This window comes from Ziziphus jujuba, chromosome 9 (assembly GCF_031755915.1).
Source record: "Ziziphus jujuba cultivar Dongzao chromosome 9, ASM3175591v1".
Lineage (NCBI taxonomy): Eukaryota > Viridiplantae > Streptophyta > Magnoliopsida > Rosales > Rhamnaceae > Ziziphus > Ziziphus jujuba.
Genome location: NC_083387.1, coordinates 18,301,129 through 18,328,367, shown reverse-complemented (window position 1 = coordinate 18,328,367; position 27,239 = coordinate 18,301,129). Strand labels below are relative to the sequence as shown.

At 29.6% G+C, this 27,239-nt stretch overlaps 1 protein-coding gene across 13 annotated transcripts; it reads right to left on the bottom strand.

The window, feature by feature from the left end:
• Positions 1–1,983: 1,983 nt before the first annotated feature.
• Positions 1,984–8,904, bottom strand: LOC107427114 (mediator of RNA polymerase II transcription subunit 19a). 13 transcript variants are annotated; one of them, XM_060820482.1, is made up of 9 exons: positions 8,187–8,899; positions 7,632–7,673; positions 5,250–5,539; positions 4,849–5,076; positions 4,422–4,481; positions 4,115–4,258; positions 3,372–3,444; positions 2,812–2,881; positions 1,984–2,296 (listed from the first exon to the last, which is right to left on the bottom strand). In XM_060820482.1, exons 2-6 carry the CDS (start codon positions 7,663–7,665, stop codon positions 4,208–4,210), a joined length of 663 nt encoding a protein of 220 aa, XP_060676465.1. In that variant the 5' UTR covers positions 7,666–7,673; positions 8,187–8,899; the 3' UTR covers positions 1,984–2,296; positions 2,812–2,881; positions 3,372–3,444; positions 4,115–4,207. The 13 variants fall into 13 exon arrangements, with proteins under 13 accessions (XP_060676465.1, XP_060676464.1, XP_048336862.1 ...); XM_060820481.1 differs by having other exon boundaries at positions 1,984–2,261; XM_060820483.1 differs by lacking the exon at positions 1,984–2,296 and adding an exon at positions 2,379–2,613.
• Positions 8,905–27,239: the final 18,335 nt, after the last annotated feature.

The following is a 27,239-nucleotide window of genomic DNA, read 5'->3' as shown; positions in this document are numbered from 1 at the left end:
GGATTTTTAGGTCTCTCAATTATAAAACTTTTGTGAAATAGTCTTTTTTTTTTTTTTTGGGTTGGTACTTTGTTCTAAAAAATTTAGTTTTTGATGTGTTGCTGTTCTTTAAACTATTTTTAGTGTAAGCTTTAGTAGTTTTGATGCACAAAGTACACTTACTGCCAAAAAAAATATATACATAATGAAGTTAAAAATTAAATAATCTCATAAACTCATGCATATTGTATATTCACAATACGTTTCAATACGTGTAAAAAAAATTAAAAAATAAAAATATGTTTGAGGACCAATTAGCACAGAAACTTAAATTTAAAGATCAAAATATAAAAAAATAAAAAGATTCAAACGCTGGAACATCTTCAATGGCTGCCATTTGAAAAATATGCCTATCATTGCTAAATTTTAGCATTTTACACCCCCTCCGGTAGGAATGCTAAATTTTTATAATGCTGTGATTGGTGCAAATTTGGCGCCAAATTTGAGATTACCATATTTTGGCATTAGATCCCACAACAGCACTGTATGTGGGCTCATAAAAACTTTTTACATTAAATATTTATATTTTTGCTTTTAATTACTATTATTATTTTTTTGTTTTCAAACTATTTTTGCTTCTAATTGATAAAAAGTGAATCCCATTACAATTTAATAACATTTATAGTTTAGCAATGCTATTTTTTAATATTTATTATTAAAAATTTAATGCTAAGATTTGAACATTCATATTTATGATTAAAAATTCTATAAAATATAAACATGGAGGAATTAAGAGACTAACTGAGCTAATAATTCTATGTATTTTACCGAGAGAGATAAAGTTGTAAAAATAACAGTAAAATAAATATAAAAAATTTGAGGACAAATTTATTGATGGGTCCTTAGACCTTAGCAAATACTCAGACTACCATTGATGAGATCTGGAACTTTTACCCATCGGCGAAAAGACCCATAGACCCCACGATGGTTATTTTTTTATTACTCTTCGATAGTTACTTTACTATAAAAATACAAATAAATAAATAAAAAAATAACCCCACCTCTTTCGGTAATTCGTTAATTTGGTCACTTTCCAAAAGTTTACCGAAGGATGTCCATCTTACCAAATGACAGTCTGGTAATGTTATTATTGTGGAATTATTTTTCAATTTCTGGAACTTTTATCTTTTATCGAATTACCAGAACCAGAAGCCCGTGTCTCAACCAAAAAAATACTTACTTCAAAAAAAAACAAAAAAAAAGGGGGAGACGACCACTGGAAATTCTTTTAGAAACGCCTTGGAAGTAGTTTTTCCACCATTTTCCTTCCAGATAAGCTCAACCAAGCAACATTAACCAAACCAAATAACCCTACACTGCATAATATTGGAAATTTACAAAAAATTTTGAAACAGATTTACGTGATCCAATTTTAGAAGTTTTGAAGAGAGTATGATGAAGGAAATTTTGATTATTATAGAAGACAACGGAGACAACGCGATGTTAGACTTAAAAAGCTATATGAATTCCATATACAATGATAAAAAAATCACTTTTCTTTACATCCAAAAACAAAGCAGTATGACTGATGCTATTGTGAGATATACCTTAAAACAATTGTTGTTCCCAACCCAAAAAAAATGTTTGCACATATACACACACACACATGTATAAAACCCCATCGAGGTGCAATTTTGTTTCCTTTTGCTGTATTAAGCCTCACTATAACAACAACCTTCTTTGTTAAATACCATGTGCTGGTAAGATCAGGATGTCCAAAAACAATTTTACTCTTCTAATTTGTCAGTCTTATAAAATAAAACGGCAACACAAAGAAGTTGTGAATGTGAGATAAGTCGTGGAGGACTAGTACCCTTTGTACCATTGGTAAACCTAATTTGAGTACACAAGACTTCAAAGAATCCAGTCTCACATCCCAACAGGCCCTTAAATTTTTCACTGGACAGTAAATCCCTCTGAGATTAGCTTGAAGAAATGCACTGGGGCAAGAATATAAAATTACATTGAGCATAACTGGAAATTCTTACTAAAAACAACACTGCATCTAGTTCTAGTTTTTGTATACATAAAGATCTTACATAGACCTCAATTCTTGAATCCTCACAAACTTGCTACCCTTTAGGGACAAAAGTTGGTAGGTAAAAAACATGGATTTTACCCGATCACTAAGCATATTTCCTTTTTTAACCCCCCGCCCCCTCTTTTTTCTTATCAAAGAAACTATTCACTTTCACTTGTACAGGCTGTGAGGAGAGGGTCATCTGCACATTCCATATAAGCCCTAATTATGTGACTGCTGCTAAGAAGCAAGCCAAGTAAACAGAAAGCGGTTTTAAAAAGAAGCAAAGAATGACATTATTCTCTTCAAAACACAACCAGAACAAATAATGAATTTCTTAATGATCCAACCGTTACCACTGTTACTCCCTCCTGATAAATATTTCATTTCAAGGATTAACGTGTGACCGTACATTTGGATAACTACCTACCTAACTTGGCTATTGATACAAAAACAATGAGGAATAAAGAAAACAAAATACAATCCCCTTTTCTCAACCTATTCCCCCTACAGCTCACAGCTGCTAACTTGAAGATAAGTTACAAGACTGGAATCTAAGAAAAAATAAAAGAAATAAGGAAAAAAAGAAAAGAAAAAAAGGGTAAAAAAGAAAGGGAGAGAAAACAATTAGCATGAACTGGATCCAATGTGAACAAAGGAGTAAAAGATTATGAGTTCTTTGCACATTACAGACAATCATATCACAGACAATTGTTATAATACAGTGAAGTTCATTTTCAATCAACAGTTACCTTCAATCCACTATTTCTCAAGAGGTGAATTCACCTTCCTTGTCATCCTAAGTCAGTTCAGAAGCTAAACCTGCAAATAAAACCAATAAATAAATAAATAAAATAAAAATATATCATATCATCTTAGATTTTTTTTTAAATCAGTTGTGATGACGAAAATCTACAAGCTTGGTCCACTTAACTCACCAAAAATAAAAAATAAATAATAATAATACATAAATAAAAAACCAAAACAGAAACAAAAAACAAAAACAAAAACAAAAAAAAATGGGTTCAAAGATTGGCTTCTGGTGATATTTTATAGATATCTCAAAACTATCATTTAGCTTCAATTGTAACAGGGTAACTATCATGGGCAATTATCCATTATTTAATATATGATATCCATTTCAATATGGGCATATAAGCAACGGTTAAAACTTTCAGTGTAAACATCTTAAGTTCTGAAAAACGTAAGGCAAGCATTCTGCAAAACAAACCCCTATATATGAATATAGGCTTGAATAGGAGAAACCATAGATGCATTTCCGATTAAACTTTTAGATAAAATAGATGTTTACATAGTAATATCCTTCCTTCCTTTGTTTGGCTTGGGTTATTCCCACTGCTATAAGCTCAGAATTTCTTGTCATTCTTTTTGCCAAAAATTAAGAGGAAATAAGCACTAAAGTTAGCATTTAATAAAGATCAAAATAACACATTTCTAAATTCTAAAAAGGATCAAGGTTTTGGAGGAATAACACATTTCTTCATTTTGCAAGTGCACATGTTCACTTTTTGAAAGCATCACTTCATGCAAAAAGTGTTGTGTCTCATATACCACATTTCTCCAGGACCCCACATCATAGGCATAACACTAGGGAATTATTCAGAAATGCTTTGTAGGAAGAGTGTCTCCAACAAAGTGGTTTCCTAAGAAGCACCTATTAGGTGATTCTCCTAAAAGTACTACATAGATTCTTTCTAAGAAACAATCATTAAAAGAGCACTACCATAGTTTTGGTTAAACACCGGAAAAAGCCTTTTATCCGTACTAGATGCACTCACAAACTGGCTCCAAATGACAGCATGATAACAAAGAGACATTTTTATCACCATACAAGTGGTTGTGACGCTAAACTATATTCTTGGTTAGTTTGTACTGTGCATAGACTGTTACAGACATTTGCAAGGACATGATATATAAATATTCACTGCCAAACACCGTTTTCTTATTTCTCAATACACGGAACAAAAAAGAACAATAAAGGCAGCTTAAAAGCGTAATATAAACAGAAAATAGGGGCAAAATATTGGTGTGTACCTGGAACAATTCACAATTTGATGATAGAACCTCCAAAACTCTACACAACTACCATCTGGTGAAAACAAAAAGAAGTATTTGCTTGCCAACATTTCAGCCTGCTACCTTAATTGCACCCATTTCATCAATTTTTGAGCTTTTGTGCTGAAGCCATAAAGGGAAACCATAATAACAGAAAAAGAAACTAGATTAACTTGTGGATATTGCAATAATCATGCAGATCACAGAGGAGGTATAATTTAAACAACTACCAAACTAAACAATTTAAAAAAAAAAAAAAAAAAAGCGCTGCTCACATCTGTATTACCTTACTTTTTTTGTGCCTGTGAACATCATTAAAATCTTCATCTCCATCATGCTTTCTTTTCTGAAATTATTAAAATACAAACTCATGGATTGATATTACTTTATAAAAACAAGAAAACAAAGACTCACGATATGAAGATACATTCTAATATTTAATTGCAACTTGAAAGGAAAAAAAGACACACACACAACTGCAAACCAATCTAGGCCGTCCAGGCAGGTGCTTATTTCTAGAGGTCCACAGAGCCAAACATTATGTGAATTTTAATAAACATTGTATCTTTCTAGTACAAATGAAAAAACATAACAGTTCAGTCCTTCCCTCTGAGATCATAATAGTGCTAAATAAATGAAATAATTTCATAGTTTCTAGAATTCAAAAATGCAAATGTAGGGTAACTAAACTGCACAAGAGTATATTTCCCAACCTTTTCATGGTGCTTCTTTGAGTGATCGGCACCAGAATCATGATGCCCGCTTTTATCCTTCTTCTTTTCCTTGTCTTTATCTTTACTTCGATCTTTGCGACGGTGTTTGTGCTTCTTATGCTCTTTGTCCTTCTCCTTGTCTCTGTCCTTGCGCTTTTTATGTTTCCTGTCTTTGTCTTTGGACTCACTCTTTGATTTTCCTGCAATAGTTGGAATCCCCTTCTCTGCCTATAAATGACAAAACAAAATAATCAGAATCTTAAAAAGACAGGCAACCTGTCATAGTTCCATGTTACTTTAATTCACAAATTATTATACAGGAAGAGAGAGCAAAACTTGTAATGTGAAAAGCCTTAACAAAGTGACAGAAACAGAAATAGATTCAAGGTGTAAATTCTTACAGGTGGCAAATCAATTGGAGCACTTTCTCTAAGCTGGAAGGCCTCTCCAAGAGTTGCTAGGTCAAAAGGCTGAACCCGTGTATTAACATCTCTGGAATATGATGTACTCTGAATAAGTTGATCCAATTGCATTCCTTCTCCTTTCCTGATTTCTGTGTCTCCCACCACATTGTGAAGATAGTGTGTGTCCGAAATTGACAAAGGAAGTGATCGCTTGCAGAAAAAGTCATGATGTGCCAGCAACTTGTAGTGACTTATAAGATCTACAGCACCAGTCAGCTCCCTCGGTCCTAAAATTTCAGTTAGGGTGGCAACTTAAAAATAAATATAAACTACAGCAATAAAAATTATCCTAGATTATAGACGAGGAGGAAAAAAAAAAAAAAAAAAAAAAAACCATGACAGAAAAAGTACAAAGCAACCAAATAAATTGTTTCCATTCACATCAACAAAATGTACACAAGAAGGAAAAATAGGATGTTCATGTAAAAAGCAGCGAGCATGAATAGAAAATATCACAAACCAGCTTATATATACAAACAATAAACATCTTCCCATTGAAAAGGTTACCCAATTTTGATAAATAAATGGTACAAACTGTTCGCTCTAACATTAGTTGCGGTTCTCAAGAAGCACCTAATCATTTACTCATTGTTTAAATCTATTTCCCTTGCATTGCTATCGTTAAAGGTTATTTTATTTGCTGGTAGAGTGTCATTGCATATTTTAGAAAAGCAAATACTCTTCAAGAGACAAAAACCTAAATGGAGAACATTCTTTAACTTCTTCAATTACGGCTATCTTTCTTTGAATTAACAAAGATAATTTCAAGCTTTTAATCCTTTCTCATCGTTGTTTCTTCCTTGTCATTTGAAGCTTACAAATCCATGTTAACAAAAACTATATAAAGTAGAAAAATAACAAAATAAAACAGTACACATTGGTTTTAAGTAAGGTTATGCTGACTGAGTTATAGACTTTATCCAAGGAATGAGAAAACATGTTTAACCGCTAAGATGTCCAAAAAATGTTTTTCCTTTTCGCAACTTCACCAAAGAAAAGCTTGAAAAGATTAGAGTAAGCTAATTCCCAAGCTAAGGAAAATACTTTTATTTCTTTCTACACACAGAATGATAAAAAAACAATTAATTCAAACTAGCATCAGCAGTTACAAGACTAAAAAGAATGGACTGCTTTGCAAGCACAGATAGAAAAATAACATTTCAAAACAATAAAAAATAGTCTAAGATGGAACTATAGAAGCCAACAAGGAAAGACAAAATTAAAACCCAGCTAAGAACAGTTACGTGGTGCCAGTGCCCCTAAATCCATAATAGCTTTCACAAATTACTATTGAATCTAAGGTATTCACTATTTAGGAGTATATTCTTTTTCCATTTTTAAGTAGTTTTGAAGGTCTGGGTATTCAAGTCCTGCCAGAATTCACTAGAAATTGGGGTAGGAAGGTCCATGAGTCTTCTTCCGTTATCAGGTGAGTCTTCTATAGTCAGCTAAGCTGGGCCATTCTAAGGATCAACAAGCGTCACTTGATGAACATTTTAGCGTACTACAATGAAAATCTTAATTCTATGCAACATCTTGATGCCTAAGTAAATCTAGGTCTGACACATAGGGTTAACACTTCTCATTCTTTCTTATCTATCAATTACAACTTAATACTGCAACACTCTAATCTCATGTCATAAATGCGAAAGAAACAGAGCTACAACTCTCATACTCCTGACTTGCGCAAATTTGCTTCCTTTGGAACCATAGCTATTATATACTCAAACCGTCTGGGGGGAAAAAAAAAAAAAATGAATAACCTTCTCCCTCCTATCAAAAGTCTAAAGAAAATATTTTCACCTAAACAGCTTGCATAACCCACAGAAGCAGGATTCTAATTTTTGGCAAAACCTACAGCATAAAATAAAAATTGAACAGCACCAGATATGCATGTTTCCTCGCACATGATCAACATTACAGAACTTTGAAAGCAGTTGCTTTGAGCTTGGGCCACACGAATTTTCGATATTTACCAAATTTATAAAGACGAAGAGGTTAGAGTTGTCATCAACTGACCATATATATATATATATATATATATACATATTTATTTCATTTTTGCATCTGAAGAATTAATTACCCGGCTCAACTATTGGCATAAATTCACCTTGTCAACACCAAATTTAAATTACGGGCTACTCTTTTAATCCATTAACCTTATTTCACATCACCTACTTAATTCCAGCCAGAATCAGCTACACTACATAGATTGAGCAGAATCATTCAACCAAGAGTATTGACCAACAGACTGACAATCCCTATCACTAAATACATATAAACAAAACCCAAAATTTGAATAGCCACATAGAAGCTCACCAGTAGGTGAATCCTTCAGCGAATTAAAAGCCATTGGAATTGCTGAAACAAAACAAAGAAACAGAGAGGAACAAAAAAATTAAGTTAGGAAATCGAAAAAAATGTCATACATAAATTAATCATTCACCAAATAAAAAAAGAAACCCAAATCAGCAAACATCATAACAAAAACAAGGATCTCCAAACCTAACCTATACAAACATATATACATATAAAAACAAAAAACGCAAAATATTAGCAAATTGAGGGACCTGATCTCGATGAGAAGTAGAAGAAGAAAAAGGAAGCTCGACCCCCACCAACACCCAAAAGAAAGAAGAACTTGTAGACAGAGTGAGATCCTAGGGAGAGAGGATTTGAAAAGAAGTAGCAGAACCCTATATAACTATTATTATAATTAAATATTTATTATTATTATCATTATTGTTATTATTATTATTATTATTTATTTTTCTTGAGTAATAGAAGAGAGTGAGAAAAGGCCCTTTTGAAGGGCTATAAATATTATCGTATTTTGTGGCATCGTTGAAAACAATTTTTTTTTTTTTTTTTCACCTTCGGGGTCATATACTAGGATACGCGATCGTACTGATGCGAGAAAATCTTAGCCCTTGAAAATCCAAAATTTTGGACTGGCAAAACTTTCGACCGTTGAAAACACAGATTTTTGACCTGCTACCGGATAAGGATGTTTGGGGGAGTACTTTTAGGGTTTTCTTTCTCTCGCAAGCTTCCACGGTCTTCCCCAAATCGGCTGCTCTCTGCAAAAACCCCAGTCTAATTCAGATTCCGAGCCCAAATCTTTCTCCCAATTCCCAATCAGAACCGAATCTCTCAAAACTAAACCCTAAATTTCACTCAAATTTTTTTTGTTTTTTTCAAAGTAAAAACCCATCTAGGGTTTCTCTCGCTTCACCCAATTTTTTTTCCCTCTCTTTTTCGTTCTTCTTTTTTTTTTTTTTTTAATACAAAAATTCTTAAACCCAAATGAAAGCTTTCCAATATAAAGCCTGAAGGAAGAAGGTTTTTTTTTTTTTTTTTTTTTTTTTTTTTTTTTTTTTTTTTTTTTATCCCCCACCCCTAAAGAGTGGATGTTGAGGAGGAATAGTGCTATCGATCGGAGAAGTGGGCGAGCGGAAGGTTGAGTAGGAAACGGAGAGTAAAAAGATTAACTTCAGGGGTCTATTATATAATGGAATGGGAGGTTTACTTGACTGTGGATGAGTTGGAAATTTCAAAGGTATACTACATGTTTGGTCTGTAAGGAGCAGCTCCTTTTGGGTTTTCCTTCACCCACAAAATAATAATTATAATAATAATAATAATAATAAAATAAAATCTCCACTTGAATATACAGGTTATTATAAAATAAAAAAAAATTATATAATTTATGAAATTTTATTATTCATCATCGTTAATAAAATTTATATAACTATATTAAAATTTAATTAGTTGTTTAAAAAAATAAATATTTTTTTATAAAAAGATAAAATTTAAAAATAATAATGTTATTATGTTATTCGTACCATTTTCAATAATCTCTAAAAATACAAAATTACATAACTTTATAATTTAATAATTCATAATTAATTACAATAATATTATCAAGATATAAATATATGACATAGATCCTATAAATATTTATTGGATGTCATAAACAATCTATTGCACCAATTGCTCCAAGATGCACAGGTCACCAATTCCCGCAAGATTACTAGGTCTAATGATAATTTCCTGAATTTTAATAATAATAATAATAAATCATCCACCACATCACTGAGCCAAGATACCTGTAGCTACATTCTTATAATAGTTGCTCATAACATAGATCACAATTTCTTTATCTCCCTTATTTATAATTCTTTTATTTAAAAAAAAAAATAAATTATTTTATGATATTTTTAGAATATAATGTCAATTTCATTTTCTCTAGTCCAAATCCGTAAAAATACCTATTTTATTTTGGATGTAGAATGCTGTTGGTTATGATAATTTCTGTTGTAGCTTAAATGCGGATAATTTTTTTTTTTTTTTGAGGTGAAATGTTGATAATTATTAATTAGTCCTTTTCAATGAGATAAAATTTATGATAAGAAAATATGTCAAAATTATCTATGAAAACATTAAAGTATTTCTGGATGTATATGAAAATCATTTAAAAAAAAATTTAAGATCTAAAAAAATTCATTAGGAAATAAAATAAATTATATTTTTGATTTAATACAAATTGTACTAGGCAAAGATAATTTGTTCAAATATAAAGGATAATCCCAAAAAAACAAAAAAATAAAATAAAATAATAAGACGTATTATTTGAAAACTGCCCCCACTTACCCCTACATACATTGTTCATGATAACGCAAAATAAATATATAGACCCCCCTATACTATTTGATACTTACTTGCGAATCCCCCAAACTGTTTATTTTGGATAATAGTTTAAATAAATATCACAAAAATTTTGGCTACAATATTAAATGACCTACATATTTTGATTGAGAAGTACAAAAATTAAAATTATCATGAAAGTAAATAACTAATATAAAATTAACGAGATCAAAAAGTTTTATGTAATTTTTTAGGTGGTAGTTATCTAATTAATTTTCAATAATCATTTTAATATTATAAATTATATATTTAATAATTAAAGTTTTACTTTACAAAAACATACTTTACATTTTGTTTTATAAGAGTAAAATATATATATATATATATATATATATATATATATATATATATATGGAGATTTATACCGTTTCATATTTGTAACTTTTTCTTAATTTAGGAGGGTTATTTGCAATATCAGGAAGTATTCTGTAAGTAATTAATAGTCTAGGGAGTTTTGTGTATTTTACCCTTCATAGTATTTCTTGTGTTTTCTCACTTCTAACTTATTAGTTTAGGGAGGGGTTACTTATTTTACCCTTCATAAGTCATAATCTAAGGCTTTTTTTGGTGAATGTTATCTTTAAGCTTTATTTAGTGATGTAGCTTGTAAAAATAATTTAAAATCAATTGAGTGTTTAATATGAGTTAGTTCAAAATCAATTAAAATGTTTAGTAAGAGTTAGTTTCAAATTGTTGTAGGTTTTAAAATCAAAATTTAAGCATTCAATAAATAATGGTATTTAATTGTTGTAAGTGTATAAATGACTAAACATGCATTGATTATCATTTATCCTACTTTTCTTTCCTATTTAGTAGTTGTTTCCCCAAAAAAAAAAAAAAAAAAAAAGACATTGATAATTATAGTTATAGGACATTGATTATTATAGTCATACTTAAATTAAATTTTTAATATTATCACTAAGAATTTTCTTTCTCAACTTTTGGATCGCATTAAAAATTAAGATTTAAAATTATATTTATTAATACTTGAATTATGATGAAAGTATGACGAAATTCATTCTCTCTAAATAAGAGTCTAGTATGTCAATAAATTTATATTTGACCATCTTCTAATTTTTAAATCCTAACATGTCTAGTATGTCAATAAATCTATACTTGACCATCTTTTAATTTTTAAATCCTAACTATTAATGTGAGATGGTTAATAAAACAAGAACTAATTAATGTGATGCAATGGTTAATAAAATAAGAATTGATGTTAAAACCACGATGTGAACTTGACTCTGATTATTATTACCTCTTTAGTAATATTATCATAATAATAATGTAAAAGTTATAAATAAATCTAAGAAGGGTTGCTTATTTGATCCCACTGCATAAAGTGACTATCAATGATGAAGAATCGTCGAATTTATCATTCATAGTTGGTTGGGTATAGGCTAATGAAGATTCGGATAGCATAACTCGATCTTAGAAACATGATGCAAGATGTAGAACCTTGGTCAGGTTCGCAGATGTGCATGAAAAGGATGAGACCTTTGGGAGCTTAAAGTAAGATTTTCAAGTGGCCAAGGAAGTGGGCGAAAACATGCCTCCCCTCTCACCATTGAAAATCCTCTTGTAAAACTATAAGTGCATGGATAACAAGGATATGCTTAACTATTTTGAAAGCTGATGAGATCACATAATCTTAATTTTGTGTTTCTTATGGAAACCAAATGAAAAAACTAAAGCTGGAAATATTATGTTTGCAATTGAGTTTCTCAAATTCGATAATTGCAAATGCTAATAGGCTGGTTAAGTGGCTAATTCTTATATGGAATGAGGAGCTGAATATGAGAGAGTAGAGCTTATACGCTTGCTATAAGATTCCCTCTTAAAAGGAGAAACTAGAATTCTATAAAAATTTAGATGAGAGATTACTAATTGATTCTTTACTCTTGATATTAATTGGGGATATAAATACAATTGTGGAGGGGGGGGAAAAAAAAAAAAAGGTAATGGTAGGGCAATTTGGTGTTGGAGACTGTATCTAAAAAATTAAATCCAAGCGGTGGGGGAAGTGGACCTTAGGTTCACGAGTAAAATATATACTTGGGATAATAAGTATTTAGATTGAATAAGGCTTTGGCTAGTTGGGATTGGGTGGAACATTACATGTGAGCATTTGAGAATAGAGATGACTGATCACTTTCCCATTCTACTTCGCTCTAGCTGGCAAAGGGTCAAAAGGATCAAGTCTTTTAAATTCCTAAAGCATGGATTATATATGAGACAAGCTCGATAGTGATCAAAGAAGCTGGACTATGAATATTAGTGGAGGCATAAAAGCTCATAAAACTTTATGGCACATTAATAACACTACAAGAGCTTTGAAAAGATGGAACAAGACATATTTTGATTTTTGCAAATTAGCAAATTTAAGCCTTAAAGGAGTTGAAAGAGTCTTAGCTAGAAGATGCAGCGGAAAAGAACATGCTACAAAACATTGAAACAAAACTTAAAGAACAGCAAGTGAGGTTGGAATGCATATTCCAATAAAAGTTTTAGGAACTATGGCTGAACAAAGGGATTGAAACACCAATTTTTTTTTTCATGCAAGCACTCTTATACAAAGATGTTGAAATATATTGGATTTGTAAAGGTTAGAAAGGAATGGTTGCATAATGCTAAGTAGATTAATGAATACTTCCTGAGAAAATTTGATAGCTTATTCATGATTGAGGTTAGATAAATGCTGGAAGTAGTAAGAGACTTAGGCTTGAAATGTATATCAGAGGAGTATAATATTGAAATTTTAAAAATCCTCACGAATAAGGAAATCAAAGATTGTGTGAGGAGTTTGCACCCTCTAAAGGTGTTAAGGCCAGATGGTTATTCTAGTGCATTTTACAGAATATATTGGTTGAAGGTTGGTGATAAAGTAATCAAGTTTATATGAGAGTGCATCAAAGTTGGGGAGTAACTAAAGGAATTAAAAAGACTTTTCTAGTGGTGATCATAAAGTGAAACAAGCGGTGTATTTCAATCATTTCAAATTGATAAACCTCTACAATTTCACTTATAAAATAATATCTAAGTTACTAGCCACCAGAATCAGAGGTTTTTTAGGTAAGTTCATTTCCCGCGATCAGAGTGCATTTGTGGAAGTACATTGGATAGCAGATAACTTATGAGTTGGTTCATAAGGTTTGAAACCATAGAGAAAAAGACAAATTGATGATTCTGAAAATAAATATGAAAAAAGCATATGACAACATGGAGTGGGCTTTTATAAATAGAACCTTAGACTTGGGGATTCTCAAGAGATGTGTGATGTTTTATTTTCAGTTGCGTCAATTCTATTGAATTTAATATTCTTTTTAGTGGTAACCGTGTATAGGTTGTGAAACCTGAAAGAGATTTATAGCAAAAGGACTTTTGTCTTCATTTTTTTCTTATTATTTGCTCGAAAATTTTATCAAGGTTGCTAAAGTGATAAAGATAAATATAAAGGATCAAAATGAATACAAGCGCATCAACCATTTCCCATTTTCTCTATGCAGATGAAGTTGAAAGCTTGTTAGGCAAATTCGAAAAATGTAGAGGCGATGTCAAAAGTTTTAAAGCTATATAGTCCTTAGTAAGGGCAATATGTTAAATATGAGAAATCTCAAGTGTTATTCTTAAATAATACTAGAATATTATAGAAAATACAAACCAAAGAGGTGTATTGGGATGAAGGAAATGAATAATGGTTCTCTTTATCTAGGGAAATATCTTGTATTTGGGGGGAAAGTGATGGATGGCAAAGTCAATTTCTATCTAAAGTAGGCAAAAGCCACTCTTATTCAGTTAGTTGTCCATGCTATTTCGATATATACAATAGCAACTAAGTATTTGTAGTGTTTTAGACTCAATGGTTAGATAACTTTGGTGGGGTAAGGTGGCATGGGATGAGATATGCAGTGTCTAAGTGCCATTGTTTCTTGGGGTTTAAGAAGTTCAAAGAGTTGAATATTGCATTCCTAGCAAAGCAGTGATGGATGACAGCAAGAAGGGAAGATAAGCTATAGGTTAAGTTGCTAATGAGTAAATATTTAAGCAAATCATCTTTCTTTGGTTTTAGTCTAAATCCTGGGGATTTCTTAGGCTAAAAATGTTGAGTTTCTAAATTCTATTTGTACAGTGTGGAGGCTGAATAGACTGAATGTAATTTGTGAATATTAATTGTTGTGAACCAAAAGTAAAAATGGTAATTCTCAATACAAAATTGTTATTGCATTTCGCATGGATTGGAATACATAGAGGACATCAAAGTTGTTTGGAATTACATTTAAAAGGCTCAAATGCATGACAGATATAGAATCTTTCTTTGGAAGGTAGCAGCAAATGTTTTGCCAACCAAGAGCATCATCAATTCAAAAAATGGGGAAAGGTGATTTGTAGTGTTCCTTATGTTGGACAGTTGAGGAGACAATCCTACATCTTTCTAGGAATTGTCCGGTGATAAAAGCAGTGGCTTTTGGAAGCATGTGGGATGTGCACTTTGATGCTGTAAGAGGTAATATGACATCAAAAGGTTTGTTATGTGGTGCTTGGACCCTCACTTAATTCCAAAGGGTGATTTATGAAGTCTGAAAACTTTCTGTCTGCCAGTGTTGGTGCCAACTTTGATGTATTCGGTGTGGAATTTAAGGAATGAATCCTTATTTGGAAGAAGGAAAAATGTAGCCCTTGTGGTGGTGGAGTTTGAAAAAATGGTGAGTTTTTAGAGGAGAAGAGTTATTAATAACGTGGGTTCGGAAGCCTCCTCCAAGAGGTTGGATTTTAATCAATTTGGATGCTGCATGAAAGCAGGAAGTGTACAAGTGCTTTCCTTGTAAGAAATGAAGATGGTAAGTTGGTGATGGTGGTATCAATTTTGATGGATGTTGAGCTCCTAGAAATCAAAACTCTGCTTTGGACAGTTGCTGAAATTGAAGCTATGGGGTGGAGCACTATCTTATGGTAAGGGGATACACAAACTGGTGATCCAAATTAACATTGCTGCAGAACCATGCATATGGGATGCTAGAAATGAGCTAATGGAGATCAGAGTAATGTCAAAAGGAAATTGCTGATCAATCTTGTGGGTCCTTAAAGAAATGGATTAGTGTGTTGATTTATTTGCTAATCTAACCTTATAGCGTAATTTTATATTTTGTTTAAAGGTCAATTTCAAATTTGATTTAAATATAATTTGGTATCTCTAATTTTAAAATTATCATCAGCCTCTCTTTAGGTTCTAAAAAGTTATCACTTTTACTTCCTATTATTTTATTTATATCCCTTTAAATAATATTATTTACATTCCTTTAAAAGTGTTAGTTGTAATTTTCAAAACTTAAGAAATTTAATTAATGCAAACTTTAAAAGGTTCAAATGTAATATTTTCTTAGTTCAAATTCGAACTCTTTAAGGTTTTGCCTCATTTTGTATGAATTGCTTTTATCCGAGGAGAGTTTGTTTACCTCCTCTTTCTAAGCCCATTGTTGGTTTTTTTTGGGGTGCATGAATGCAATGATAACTACCCAAAAAAAAAATGTGGGATATAACAATTTTATATAGACAAAGGCAGAAAACACATCCTTTTCCTCTGTTTTTATTTTTTATTTTTTACCTTATTCTTGTTTTTTATTTTTTTCAGCGATAGTTATTTTTTCATTTTATTTCTTTTATTTTGTTACTTTTTTTTATCCTCTTTTATTTTTTTAATCTCTTAATCTTTATTTATTTATTTATTTTCTTGTTTCTTCTTTTTTATTTATTTATTTTTAATATCAGTTTTATCTTGTCTCGTCATTCACATTCTTTATTTCTTTTCTTCTTCTTCTTCTTCTTCTTTTTCTTTTTTCTTTCTTTATTTATTTTAATTTTTTTGTTGTTTCTTTGAGTAACTTATTTTTCATTTTTTTATGTCTAGTACATGCAATTTTGATAATTAACATGTATAATCTAATAAGTTAATTAGATAAACTTTTTTAAAAAATAAGTTAAATAAAGAATATTTCAATGTAATAAAAATCAATATATTATATTATAAATTATAGGGAATATTTCATTTTATAACCCCTAAAACTTAGGTAAATACCAAATATTTCTCAGGTTTCAAATAAATCATCTACACTCATGGAGTGATCTAAATTTATCTTTATGCCTATACTAAATTTAAATTATTTTAAATTCCTTTTGCTTCTTTTTTCAATAATTAATTTAAAGATTTCAAAATTTTTTCTCTTTATTTTTTATTAAAATTTATTAGATATTTGCAATAATTAATTTTCTCATCCAATTTAATCCAATATGAAATAATAATGCTAACTCAATATGATTTTGGCTCATTTTTGGGTTTGCTGGTTTATCACTTTTTTTTTTTTTTTGGGGGGGGGGGACATTACAAATTATCCAAACCTCTATATCCCCTATGACTCAAACCCATACACTTATGATATAAGTAAAAGTGCTCAACCATTGAAACAGTTCTTTTCGTCTGCTATTCAATTATTACTTATTAGGTAGAAACTAGAACAAGTTCTCTAAACAATGATAATTGGAGCTATCCATTATCACTTTCTTCTTTTGGACAAACCAGTCATCTGGAAACATAATGTAATATGGAACTACTCAATGTACGGTAACAATAAAATTCCATATCATGCTGACACAAAAATGTTTGAATATGCTGAGCTGCCATCAACTTCATGCAACATAAATAATTTGAGAGCAGTATTCAGTAATGAAAGGATAAAACTTGTAAACAACATGGTCACTGTGTCATTTATACCACTTTCAAAATTCATTGGCAATATAAATATGATCACATATTTTTATAATTCAACAACCTATAACCACATGTAGAATTATCAAAATATAAATATATATGGATACTATAAAATATCTATTGGTTGTCTACAAGTCCTTGTGGGTGCGTTTGGTATGCAGGACAGGTTTAGATCGGATAAGATCGGACAGGATAGAATAGTGTAGTCCTATGTTTAGTATAATTCTGGACTAAATGGTGGACTGGTTGTTCCATGTTTGGTGCAGGATTAGACTGGATTGGATTATTTTATAATTTTTTTAATGAAAATTTATAAAATTCGATTTATAATTATAATAAAAAATAATATATTTAATTAATATTGTAAATTGATATATTTGTATTTACATATAAAATTTCAATTTTATTACATCGACAAACTGTATTAATTTATAATTTTAAAAATAAATTATAATATAATTATAACATAATATTTTATAAATAATAATTAATAAAAAATAAAGATAATTAATGAAATTTTGTAATTGTAATTTTTTATTTACATTGGAATTAAATTGTAATTTTTTTATACCCACAAATTACTTTTAATATATGGTTTTAAAAACCAATTAAATTGATATTATAATATATTAAATCATATGTACAATAAAAAAACATAACATGATATTTAATTAAGAACTTGTTAATAACTATGATTTCACATACTTGTCTGCATACAAATGTATATATTTGAGTTTACACCGATAACTAGTTATATGCGAAATAAATAAAAATACCTATTGATAATAATCCAAACAAATAGCCGATTATACAACCATTACGCCACTCATTGTTCAAGTTGGCACGTGTATGTGCGGTGATATGTTGTATTGGATTTGCCTCATTTAAATTTCTCATCATTTGTTCTACATACTCAGCATATGCTATTTCAGCTTCTTCGGTTGTATTATAGGCTTGATATAAATTATCCTTAAATCCTTGAACTTGTTGATGACATTTAGGCCAAGAATTATATATCCCTGGTTGTCTACCTTTAAATACAACATAAATTCTTCTCCTTGCCATTGAATATTCCTGCATATTATATTAAATTATAACATAATATAATAATATAATTAAACAAAATGACAATGCATTAAATCAATCAAGTGCATATTAATACACTAAAACATAACACATGCTTCATAAAAGTATCTTTACATGCATAATTAGATACCAACATCCATTACCATACCACATATGTTCATAAACAACCATACAACATATGTCCATAAAGTTCAAATATAAGTGTTCTTAATTATCATCCCCTCATACATAGGCTTAAATATATGATCCACAACGATACTTAGTAATTTAAAAATTTCCTAGCAAATTCAATCTTGCCCGCATCCATCCTAATAATCTTAAACACCTCAACATTCGATGGATCCAATCTCATTGCCTTAGAGATATCGAGATTGTCATCAGCAGAGAAGCCTAACCTGTCAAGATCCATAGCTAAGTATTGTGGATAATTGGCTTCAGATTTATCTAACTTCGCAGCCAATTTATCAAACAATTTCTCTGCTACATTGCCAAACCCGCTCACAATATCATCATCCTTCAATCCAGATTTTCTTTTACCTCTTGATTTAGGTCGGGTGGACGGTTCACTATGTATTTCATTCATAGACATAGGAGAACACACATCATTAAATTGTTCATTCCCACTATCCAAATTCAAATCATTGACCATATCAATCGGAGTTTGTGCTCCATGTCCTATTGCCCGATCCTTTCCAAAAATTGTAACAAGCCTTTCATACATCAGAAACGATTTACCTCTCCATGCCTTTGCACTTGGATTACCCTAAAATAAAAAAAAATAAAAAACAAACTTTTAATTGTAAACAATAGAAAAACATACTTCAAGTTAAAAAATTCAATGAAAAAAGATGTCCAATGTTTCAAAACCTGCACATATGCTTTCCAAACTTCGTCACTATCAACTTCCACACATTTAAGAGTGTCATTCCATCCAAACCCACTTTTGTTTAGCATATTGTATATTATATTGTATTGCTTCCCTTTGAACTCATATTTCTTTATTTGTTTTTTATTATTCAAAAAAGCCGAGGAGGTTGCGGTATGTTTATTTCTTCTTTTACTACATTTTGCTTAGTTGCTAATAAAATAAATCTTCTTAGTATGTCTGGGGTGCACATGGTGGAATTATATATATGTCATCTAATTTACCTTACCCTGCAGTTATAATTTTTTTATATCTCAATAAGTGTTCTTTAACCCGTAAATATCTGGATATGTTCTTTTTCCAGCCTTGGTCAATGGGTTTTGCAATAGGTGGGAGGACATTCTTTTTGTGGGGAGGTTGCATGATGGCAATTAGCTGCTACCTAGTTATCAAATGCTGCATTTTCTGTAGTAAATTGAAGTTTTTTTTCTTTTTTCCTAACTATGTTCTGGATTGTTTGCAGATGCATGCTGATGATTTTAGACATGACTATTGTGGTGTGGTGTCAAGTCTTAAAGATGGTGGTTACTCAGACGATATGACTCTTGCGGCCATAGCTGGTAATATATTAAGTTATTTCTCTCTGTTAAGCTGTATGAGTAGATAGTGCAACTTATTGCTTCTACTATGTGACTATTTAGTGAAATTATTGTTCTTTCCTTGTTGGGGCTTTTTACTGTTTTCACTTTTAAGTTTATTGGTTAACTGAATCCTTGTGAACCTTTTCTTCACAAGTTTAGCATGCATGGGTGTTCTTTCTCTAAGATGGGGGATCTCTTAGTCATCATGTTACTTTGGACTGTGGTATAAAGAATTCTCCACAGTTAATTATTTTTATGTTATTAAATTCTCTTACTTCATTTTATGTACACATGAAAACTATGTAATTTTATACGTCTTGATCTTATGATAAATATCATATTTTCCCTTTTCCTTTTCATCAATTATCCATCTGATTATCTTGTTTATTTATTTACCTCCTTTTATGGTTTTGATTGGTCAGGGTCTTTCTATTACCATAATTTTGGTTGACTTTTAAGAGCTCTTCTGATGTTTTTTCTAGAAAGTATTTTTAGCATTGTCACTCAGGAACTGGCATTCAATTTCTTGACAAGATTTATTTTGTCAGTTTTTACACTTGTTCATTGTTCATCTAATAATTCAGAATTGACAGACTACTTTCCTATTCCTGCTTAATATACTATTTATTTTCAATGAGCTTTTACAAAGAAAGAAATTATGATTTCCATTAAATGCAGAATTTGGTTTCACTTTCACTCAAAGTATTAACTGTTGACCCAAAAAAAAAAAAAAGAGTATCTATTCACTGTTGGTTTTAATGATCTTTTCCAGGGGCTCATAAAAGTCTTATTACATCACCCCTAGTAGCTGTTTTTCCTCACCCCCTTGCACGTGATCTTAGTTTCTCAAGGTTTGTGATGCTCACTTATTTAAATTCAAATCCCTCATATTTCATGTAGAAATTTTGACTTCTTTTTATAGGTATTGGAATTACTTGAGAAAGCAAACATTTGTATTAGAATCATATGCAACAAAGGTTAATTGGGTTATGAACCGTGCATTGTTTACATCCCATTGCTACCTGTCATGGGGCTTTGTGGCGCTATATGTAATGGGCATGATTCATATAACATCTGCACTACGAATCTTTATTAAAGGGTATACAGTTGAGGAAACTATGATTACTTCTGGTGGTGAGCACCCTTCTTTTCTTTTTTAGGTAGGTTGATAGTGTTCACAGGATTAAGGTGCAGGCCAGCTTGTGCTTTTTTATTTATCTTCCCAGTCAAAAATTGGATTATCTCTGTTGCAAGTCCAATTATATTGCTTTCTTTTTTGATCTTTGGAGGTGTTATAGACCAATATATTGCATGGTAGCCCTATTCCATCTCTCAGTTGGTGAAATTGATGCGTGCATTTTATATAAATTTATATATATATATATATATATGTATTCATTGTTTTTTTAATGGGTTTCACAAGGTGAATAAATTCATCTTTTCCTTTTCCCTCTTTAAAAAAGAATTATGTTTGTTGCTCTAGTAATGTAGCAGGGAGTGGAATCTGTAGCTGGTATTCTTGGAGTATGCCACTCAAAGTTCTAATAAAATGTCTATATGTCTAATGAGTTCTATTCTGTTTAAATTTCAATTATGGATTTTAGTTCATTTATTGAAATGCTTTCCTGGAATGAGAAATTGATGCTTTTCAGATCATTGAGAGTTGGATATTTCCTCAATCCGCAACTATATATATATATCTAATGGCACAAAATTGTTTTTCACACGGCTTTTTGACATGTTAGACATTGTTGGGGTACGTTTATATTTAATAATAATAACAGCATGACTATTCCATGATACTATATATAAATTTGTGAAAGCTTAATACCAGTGTCTTCAACACCATATGCTGATCTATCTATTAGAAGCCTAAAACATAGACACAACGAAGAATGGAAATCTATGTTGTTATTAAACTACTACTAACAAAACATATTTTCATATTCCAATCATGTGCATCAATTGGTTCATCATTTTCTTCTTCTATCTCTAAACAGAAGAACAAAACAGATATGTTAGCACTGCTGGCCTTGAAATCCAAAATTTGGTTGCCTCCAAATAGCCATATACTTAGTAGCTAGAACACTAACACCAGTTTATGCATATTTTCATACAGATGTGTTACCACTGCTACTAGCAATACATATTTTCAAAGTATTATCACAAACAGATTGCAGATCTAATTCTTTGCACAACGACATTAACCAAATTAGATATAATTCTCAAACCAACATCATAAACAGAATTAGATATGCTAATTCTCAAAGTGTCATCTGAAACCGACACAAGCAAGTAAAAAATGGTTTATATTAATCTAGCCAACACATCATAAGCAACACATCAATAATAGGCAAAAACAGAACACTTACCTTCCAAATCAGATGCTTTAGCTCTAGTTTAAGCCTCCAAAATTAAGCCTTCTTCCTCGTGAATATCAAGCCCTAATTTTGCAGATCAACAAATAACATGAAAACAAAATATAAGCCTTAATTTTGCAGATCAACAAATGACATGAAAACAAAATATAAGCCCTAATTTTGCAGGTAAAAAAATGACTTGAAAAAACGAAGAAGAAGATGATGATGGAAGGTTGAAAAAGCAGAAGAAGAAGAAGAAGAAAAATGCAGAAGAAGAAGAAGAAGAAGAAAGCAGAAGATGGAAGATCAAAGAAAAACGCAGAAGAAGGGGATGGAAGATCGAAGAAGAATAGATCGAAGACTAAGATTGAAGACTGAGAAGAAGAAGAAGAAGAAGAAGAAGTAAAACGAATGGAATGCAGAAGAAGAACTGTACTCAACAGCAGTTTCCACTCCTACGAGAGACGCGAACAGTCCGGCAAAAATGATATAGCTAGAGACATCAGCGGGAGGGATACACCAGTGAGAGAGACCTTCGATGAGCTTGGGACAAATATGACCCGGGGGGGGGGGGGGGGACGGGTCAATTGAGTCCCAATCATTTGGTATTAAAACACTGTTTGGGTTAATTTGTCCCAAATTCAAAATTGCAAACCAAACACCACACTTGGGACACAATCACATCCTGTCCTGGCCGATCCCATCAACCAAACGCACCCTGTGGGGTTAGCCTAGTAATAATATCACATTTTTCTATATATGAGCTTTGAGTTTAAATAGTCCTAGCTACCTTGTATATTTGTTCATTAGATAAGGCCACAATTTCTTTATCATTCTTATTTATATGCCTGACAAAATCTCATACAACATAATAACATGATACGAACCCATATGATAATTTATGGGTTTGAATTGACGATATCTTGTTGGGTCTATATCAGTATCATCCAGTAAGACCCAATAAGTTAATATGTTTTAACGGGTAAAACACGATAAATCCATTAGACCTATTAAAGATGGGTATTTTGGTAATTACACAAATTTTATAATATTAAAATTACTTAATTTATTGTTAAACATGTATTAATTTATTCTTTTTTAATTTAATTTTTTAAAAATCTAAAAATAAACAAGAACCTTTGTAATTTTTTTTAAAAAATATTATTTTATTATTTTAAAACTAAATAAAATTTAAATTTATTATTAATGGGTTAACGGGTTGGATGACATGTTATACAAGAATTTATCGAATGGGTTCAGGTTTATTTATTTTTACGCGAAAGCTTAACGGGTAGTGTTTGGATTAATTTAATTCTACACGAACACGATACGAGCACGATTTAACATGACACGTTACCAGGCCTATTTATTTATGATATATTTTTTTTTTGTTTCAAAAAAATATTTTATGATATTTTTAAAATATAATGTCCATTTCATTTACTATAGTCCAGATCTGCCAAAATAGTTTTCTAAATCGAATAATCAAATTACTTATTTGTTCTTGGGGTTGAATGCTGCTGGTTATGATAATTTTTGTTGTAGCTGAAATGTGTTGATGATTATTAAATAGTCTTTTTCAATAAGATAAAAATTATGATAAGAAAATTTGTTAATTATACATGAAAACATTAAAGTATTTCTGGATGTAATGAATTTTTTTTTAAAATTAAGATCTAAAAATTTTAATTTGAAATAAAACAAAACATATTTTCAATTTAACAAAAAGTGTACTAAGCGAAGACAGTTTGTTGAAATATAAAAGATACTCCCAAAAAAAAATAAAAAATAAAAAATTATGCAGGCAAATTAATATAAATCCAAATATATGCTTAATAAAATATATTATTTGAAAACAGCCCCCTCGTGCCCCTGCATACAATGTCCATAAAAGGACAAAAATAAAATACATATAAGATCCCCTCTACCATTTGATATTTACCTATGCCCCCCTTAAAATTATGTAAACAACAATAACCCTTTTTTGTGTGTGTGTGTGTGGTTTTTTTTTTTTTTTTTTTTTTTTGGGAAAAAAACAATAACCCCAATACTATACGAGGATTTTATTTTATTTTATTTTTTGAAGAAATACTATAGGGGAATGTTGCAAATAAAATATGATTACAATAGTGTTTTAAGACCCAAAAAAAAAAAAAAACCCTAATCATATTTATAATATCTATTATGTTACACTACATAAAAATTTTACATTAAATAATATGATATTATTATTGACTAAAAATAATAAAAATTATACTGTGATTTATATAGCAATATGAATAAATACTACAACAGTTTTGGCTACAATATTATATTACCTAAATATTTTGAAGGAAAAGTAAAAAAATTGAAATTGTTGTAAAAAAATAAAATAACTAATATAAAATGAGTTAAAAATTTTTTATGTGGTAAATATTTAATTAATTTTCAATAATCATTTTAATATTATATATTTAATATTTAAAGTTTACTTTACAAAAATATCCATTATAAGAATAAATAATATATATATATATATATGTATATAGACACAGAGAAAGAGAGAGAGAGAGAGAGAGAGAGAGAGAGAGAGAGAGAGAGAGAGAGAGAGAGAGAGAGAAGAGATTTAGCTTTTATTGTTCATATTCGCAACTTTTTCATAACTCTAGGTGGGTTATTTGTAAATATTAGAAAGTATTTTTTTAAGTAATTAATAGTTTAGGGACGTTTTATCTATTTTACCCTTCATAATATTTGTTATGTGTTTTGGCACCTCACTTGACCTTGCTTTGCATAAGTCATAATTTTAAGGCTTGGTTTAGCATTGATATAACTTTTTAAAATAATAAATTGCGGTGAGCAATTATTTCAAAATTATTCGAGATTTTGAAATCAATATTTAAGCATTCAATAAATAATGTCTAATTTTATTAAAAAATTTATATTGTTTAATTGTTGTAATTGTATATCATAACTGAATATGACAATGATTATTATTATTTTTAATAGTATTATTACAATAATGTTGTAAACATTTTTCTTACCTTGAAACTATATGTAACACTATAAGATGTTAATTTAGCATAATTATTTGTTATTCACCACAACTTTTTTTAGGTGAAAAAAATATTTAATGTTTCAAAACTCATTTATTATAAAATTAGAAATTCAAAAAAAATATTAGCTTTATTAATAAATGTTGAAATTGGTATTTTATGTGATAAACAATGTGAGAACTAAAATCAAAATCTCGGACTGTTCAGTAATGTTTTTTAAACCAATTTTTATGAATCAATTTTGTAAAATAAAAATGGTAAATTGAATTTTGTATTTTTAGAATTTAAAAACATGTATAGTAATATATTTAAAACTATTTTATGATAATAAAATGGATAAAATCATGTTTAGTCTGTATAATATATAAAAGTAGAAGAGTCTTATGTCATATGTCAGCATATTATAATTCCGAATTCCCTCCAAAATCATCAATAAAAAATATCTTTTTTTTATTATTTATAATTCTATCAAAATATTAATCAGTACCAAATGAAACAGTTATTTAAAAGTATGAAATTTTTTACTTGTATTGGTTGTATTAAAAAATATATATTTTTATTATTATAATATTAGATAATTGATTGAAAAAGTATAATTTTTTTTTATCTTTTATAGTTATATTCAAATATATATATAAAATCAATTTTTATTTTGAAATAAATTTTAAATAAAAATAAATATATATTATAAGGATATAACATAGAAAAATTAATTATTTGTCAAAACTTAAAAAAATATATTTGAATTCCATAAACAGAAAATATTATATAAATACATTTGAATTTGAATTTGAATTTTATAGATAGAAAAATTTAATAGGTAAGTATTTTTTTAATTTGAATTATATAAATAATTTACCTTATGAAGTAAAAATGTGTTAATAGGATAAATAATAATAGTAATAATAAATAATTAAATTACATTATATGTATTTAATATATGAAAATTAATTATTTACAAGGAATAAAAAAAATAGTTTTTAAACATATATACTATTTAATATGAGTTTATATTCTTATAAAATAGTTAAAAAATAATCAAAATGCTATACACATCATTTAGTCTACTAACATATTTATTGAAATTATATGTTCCATTATTTATTTGGTTTATATTTGATACAACTTATCTATTTTTAAATTTATATTAATATTTTAAGCAATAAAATATTAATATGTGTATTTGTGATAAATATGTTTGTAAACTAGATGGTGCCTCTTACATTACTCTATAAAAATGCAAGTAACAATTTATTCCAATTAAAAAAAAAAAGCTTTAGAATAATGATTTAATTATCAAGTAATACCATATAAAGAAAGTGGTTTAAAAAAAATAAAGAATATTATCAAACAGATTCATCTACATTAAGAAAGAGATTGCAGTCAGAGCAAGAAGGGAAAGGCAATGGAAACATAAGAAAGCTTATACATTTTACATTGGAAAATTTTACATTTTCCACACTAATTTTTGAGGAAAACTAAAACCATATCTTATGATTTTCTTCATCTTTTCTTGTATATTTTTCCCCAAGTACTTTCCTTTTACAGTAAGAGGAAACCAAAATCTCTTCCATTTTATTTTTATTTTTATTTTACCATTTCCGTACCAAATTCCAAGTTCCCTACATGGACTTAGAAAGAAGATTAGACTTGGAATAATAATTTGGAAGCTGCTATCTGAATATAGCATTTTTATTTTTCTTTTGAGGAATTTTATTTGTTAGTTTCTCTTAAGATAAATAGTAGAATTAATTTCATACAACTCTAGTAGAGTTAATTTCATACAACTCCCATTAGATTTGATTTAAATATAAATTAGTCCCTTTACTACATTTCATAAAGTTATCTTCTCTCCAATTGTTTCATTAAGACATGTTGAAATAATATTATCCACAACCTCTTAGATATGCTAACAGTAATTTTCAAAACTTGAAAGATTTTGAACACAGAACTAGAGGTTCAAATGTAATTATAATTAATTTAAACCCCAAGGGATCCAAATGTAATCCCATAAATAGTAGTGAACACAAAATGGGAAAACTGGGACAAGCTTCAATTTTGCGCTTTAGTTTTTTAGCTTTTGCTTTTTGGTAAAAGGTAAGAACGTTTGTTCATTTTTCTGTTTTGCTTTGTTTTTTTTCACTTATATGTTTTTGGAACAAGACACGCTGCATTGTCACCAAAACATAAAAGATATTATCCTTACGGTTTTCGCTCATTTTTGTGTTTTCTTTTCAATTATCAATTAGGCAAAGACTAACAAGTAGCCAGTCTCTTTTTGGAACAGTTCAATGAAATTTGATGCAGACTCCAATATCACATAATATTTTACGGAAAAAGGAAATTCTTGCAACACGTTCCATAATGTTGTAATCTGCACCAATTCCATTAGAGCGCTATGATGTAAGACAGACTGCTCTGACTAGTACTGCAAGCCATCCATTAATATTTTCTTATCTGGAAGCATAAG

Coding starts and splice junctions, on each gene's coding strand:
- LOC107427114 (XM_048480908.2), bottom strand. CDS start 7,665: ATGGCTTTTAATTCGCTGAAGGATTCACCTACTG. Junction 5,540..7,631: donor GCTGAAGGATTCACCTACTG/GTGAGCTTCTAT, acceptor CTGAAATTTTAG/GACCGAGGGAGCTGACTGGT. Junction 5,077..5,249: donor CTCCAATTGATTTGCCACCT/GTAAGAATTTAC, acceptor TGTCATTTATAG/GCAGAGAAGGGGATTCCAAC.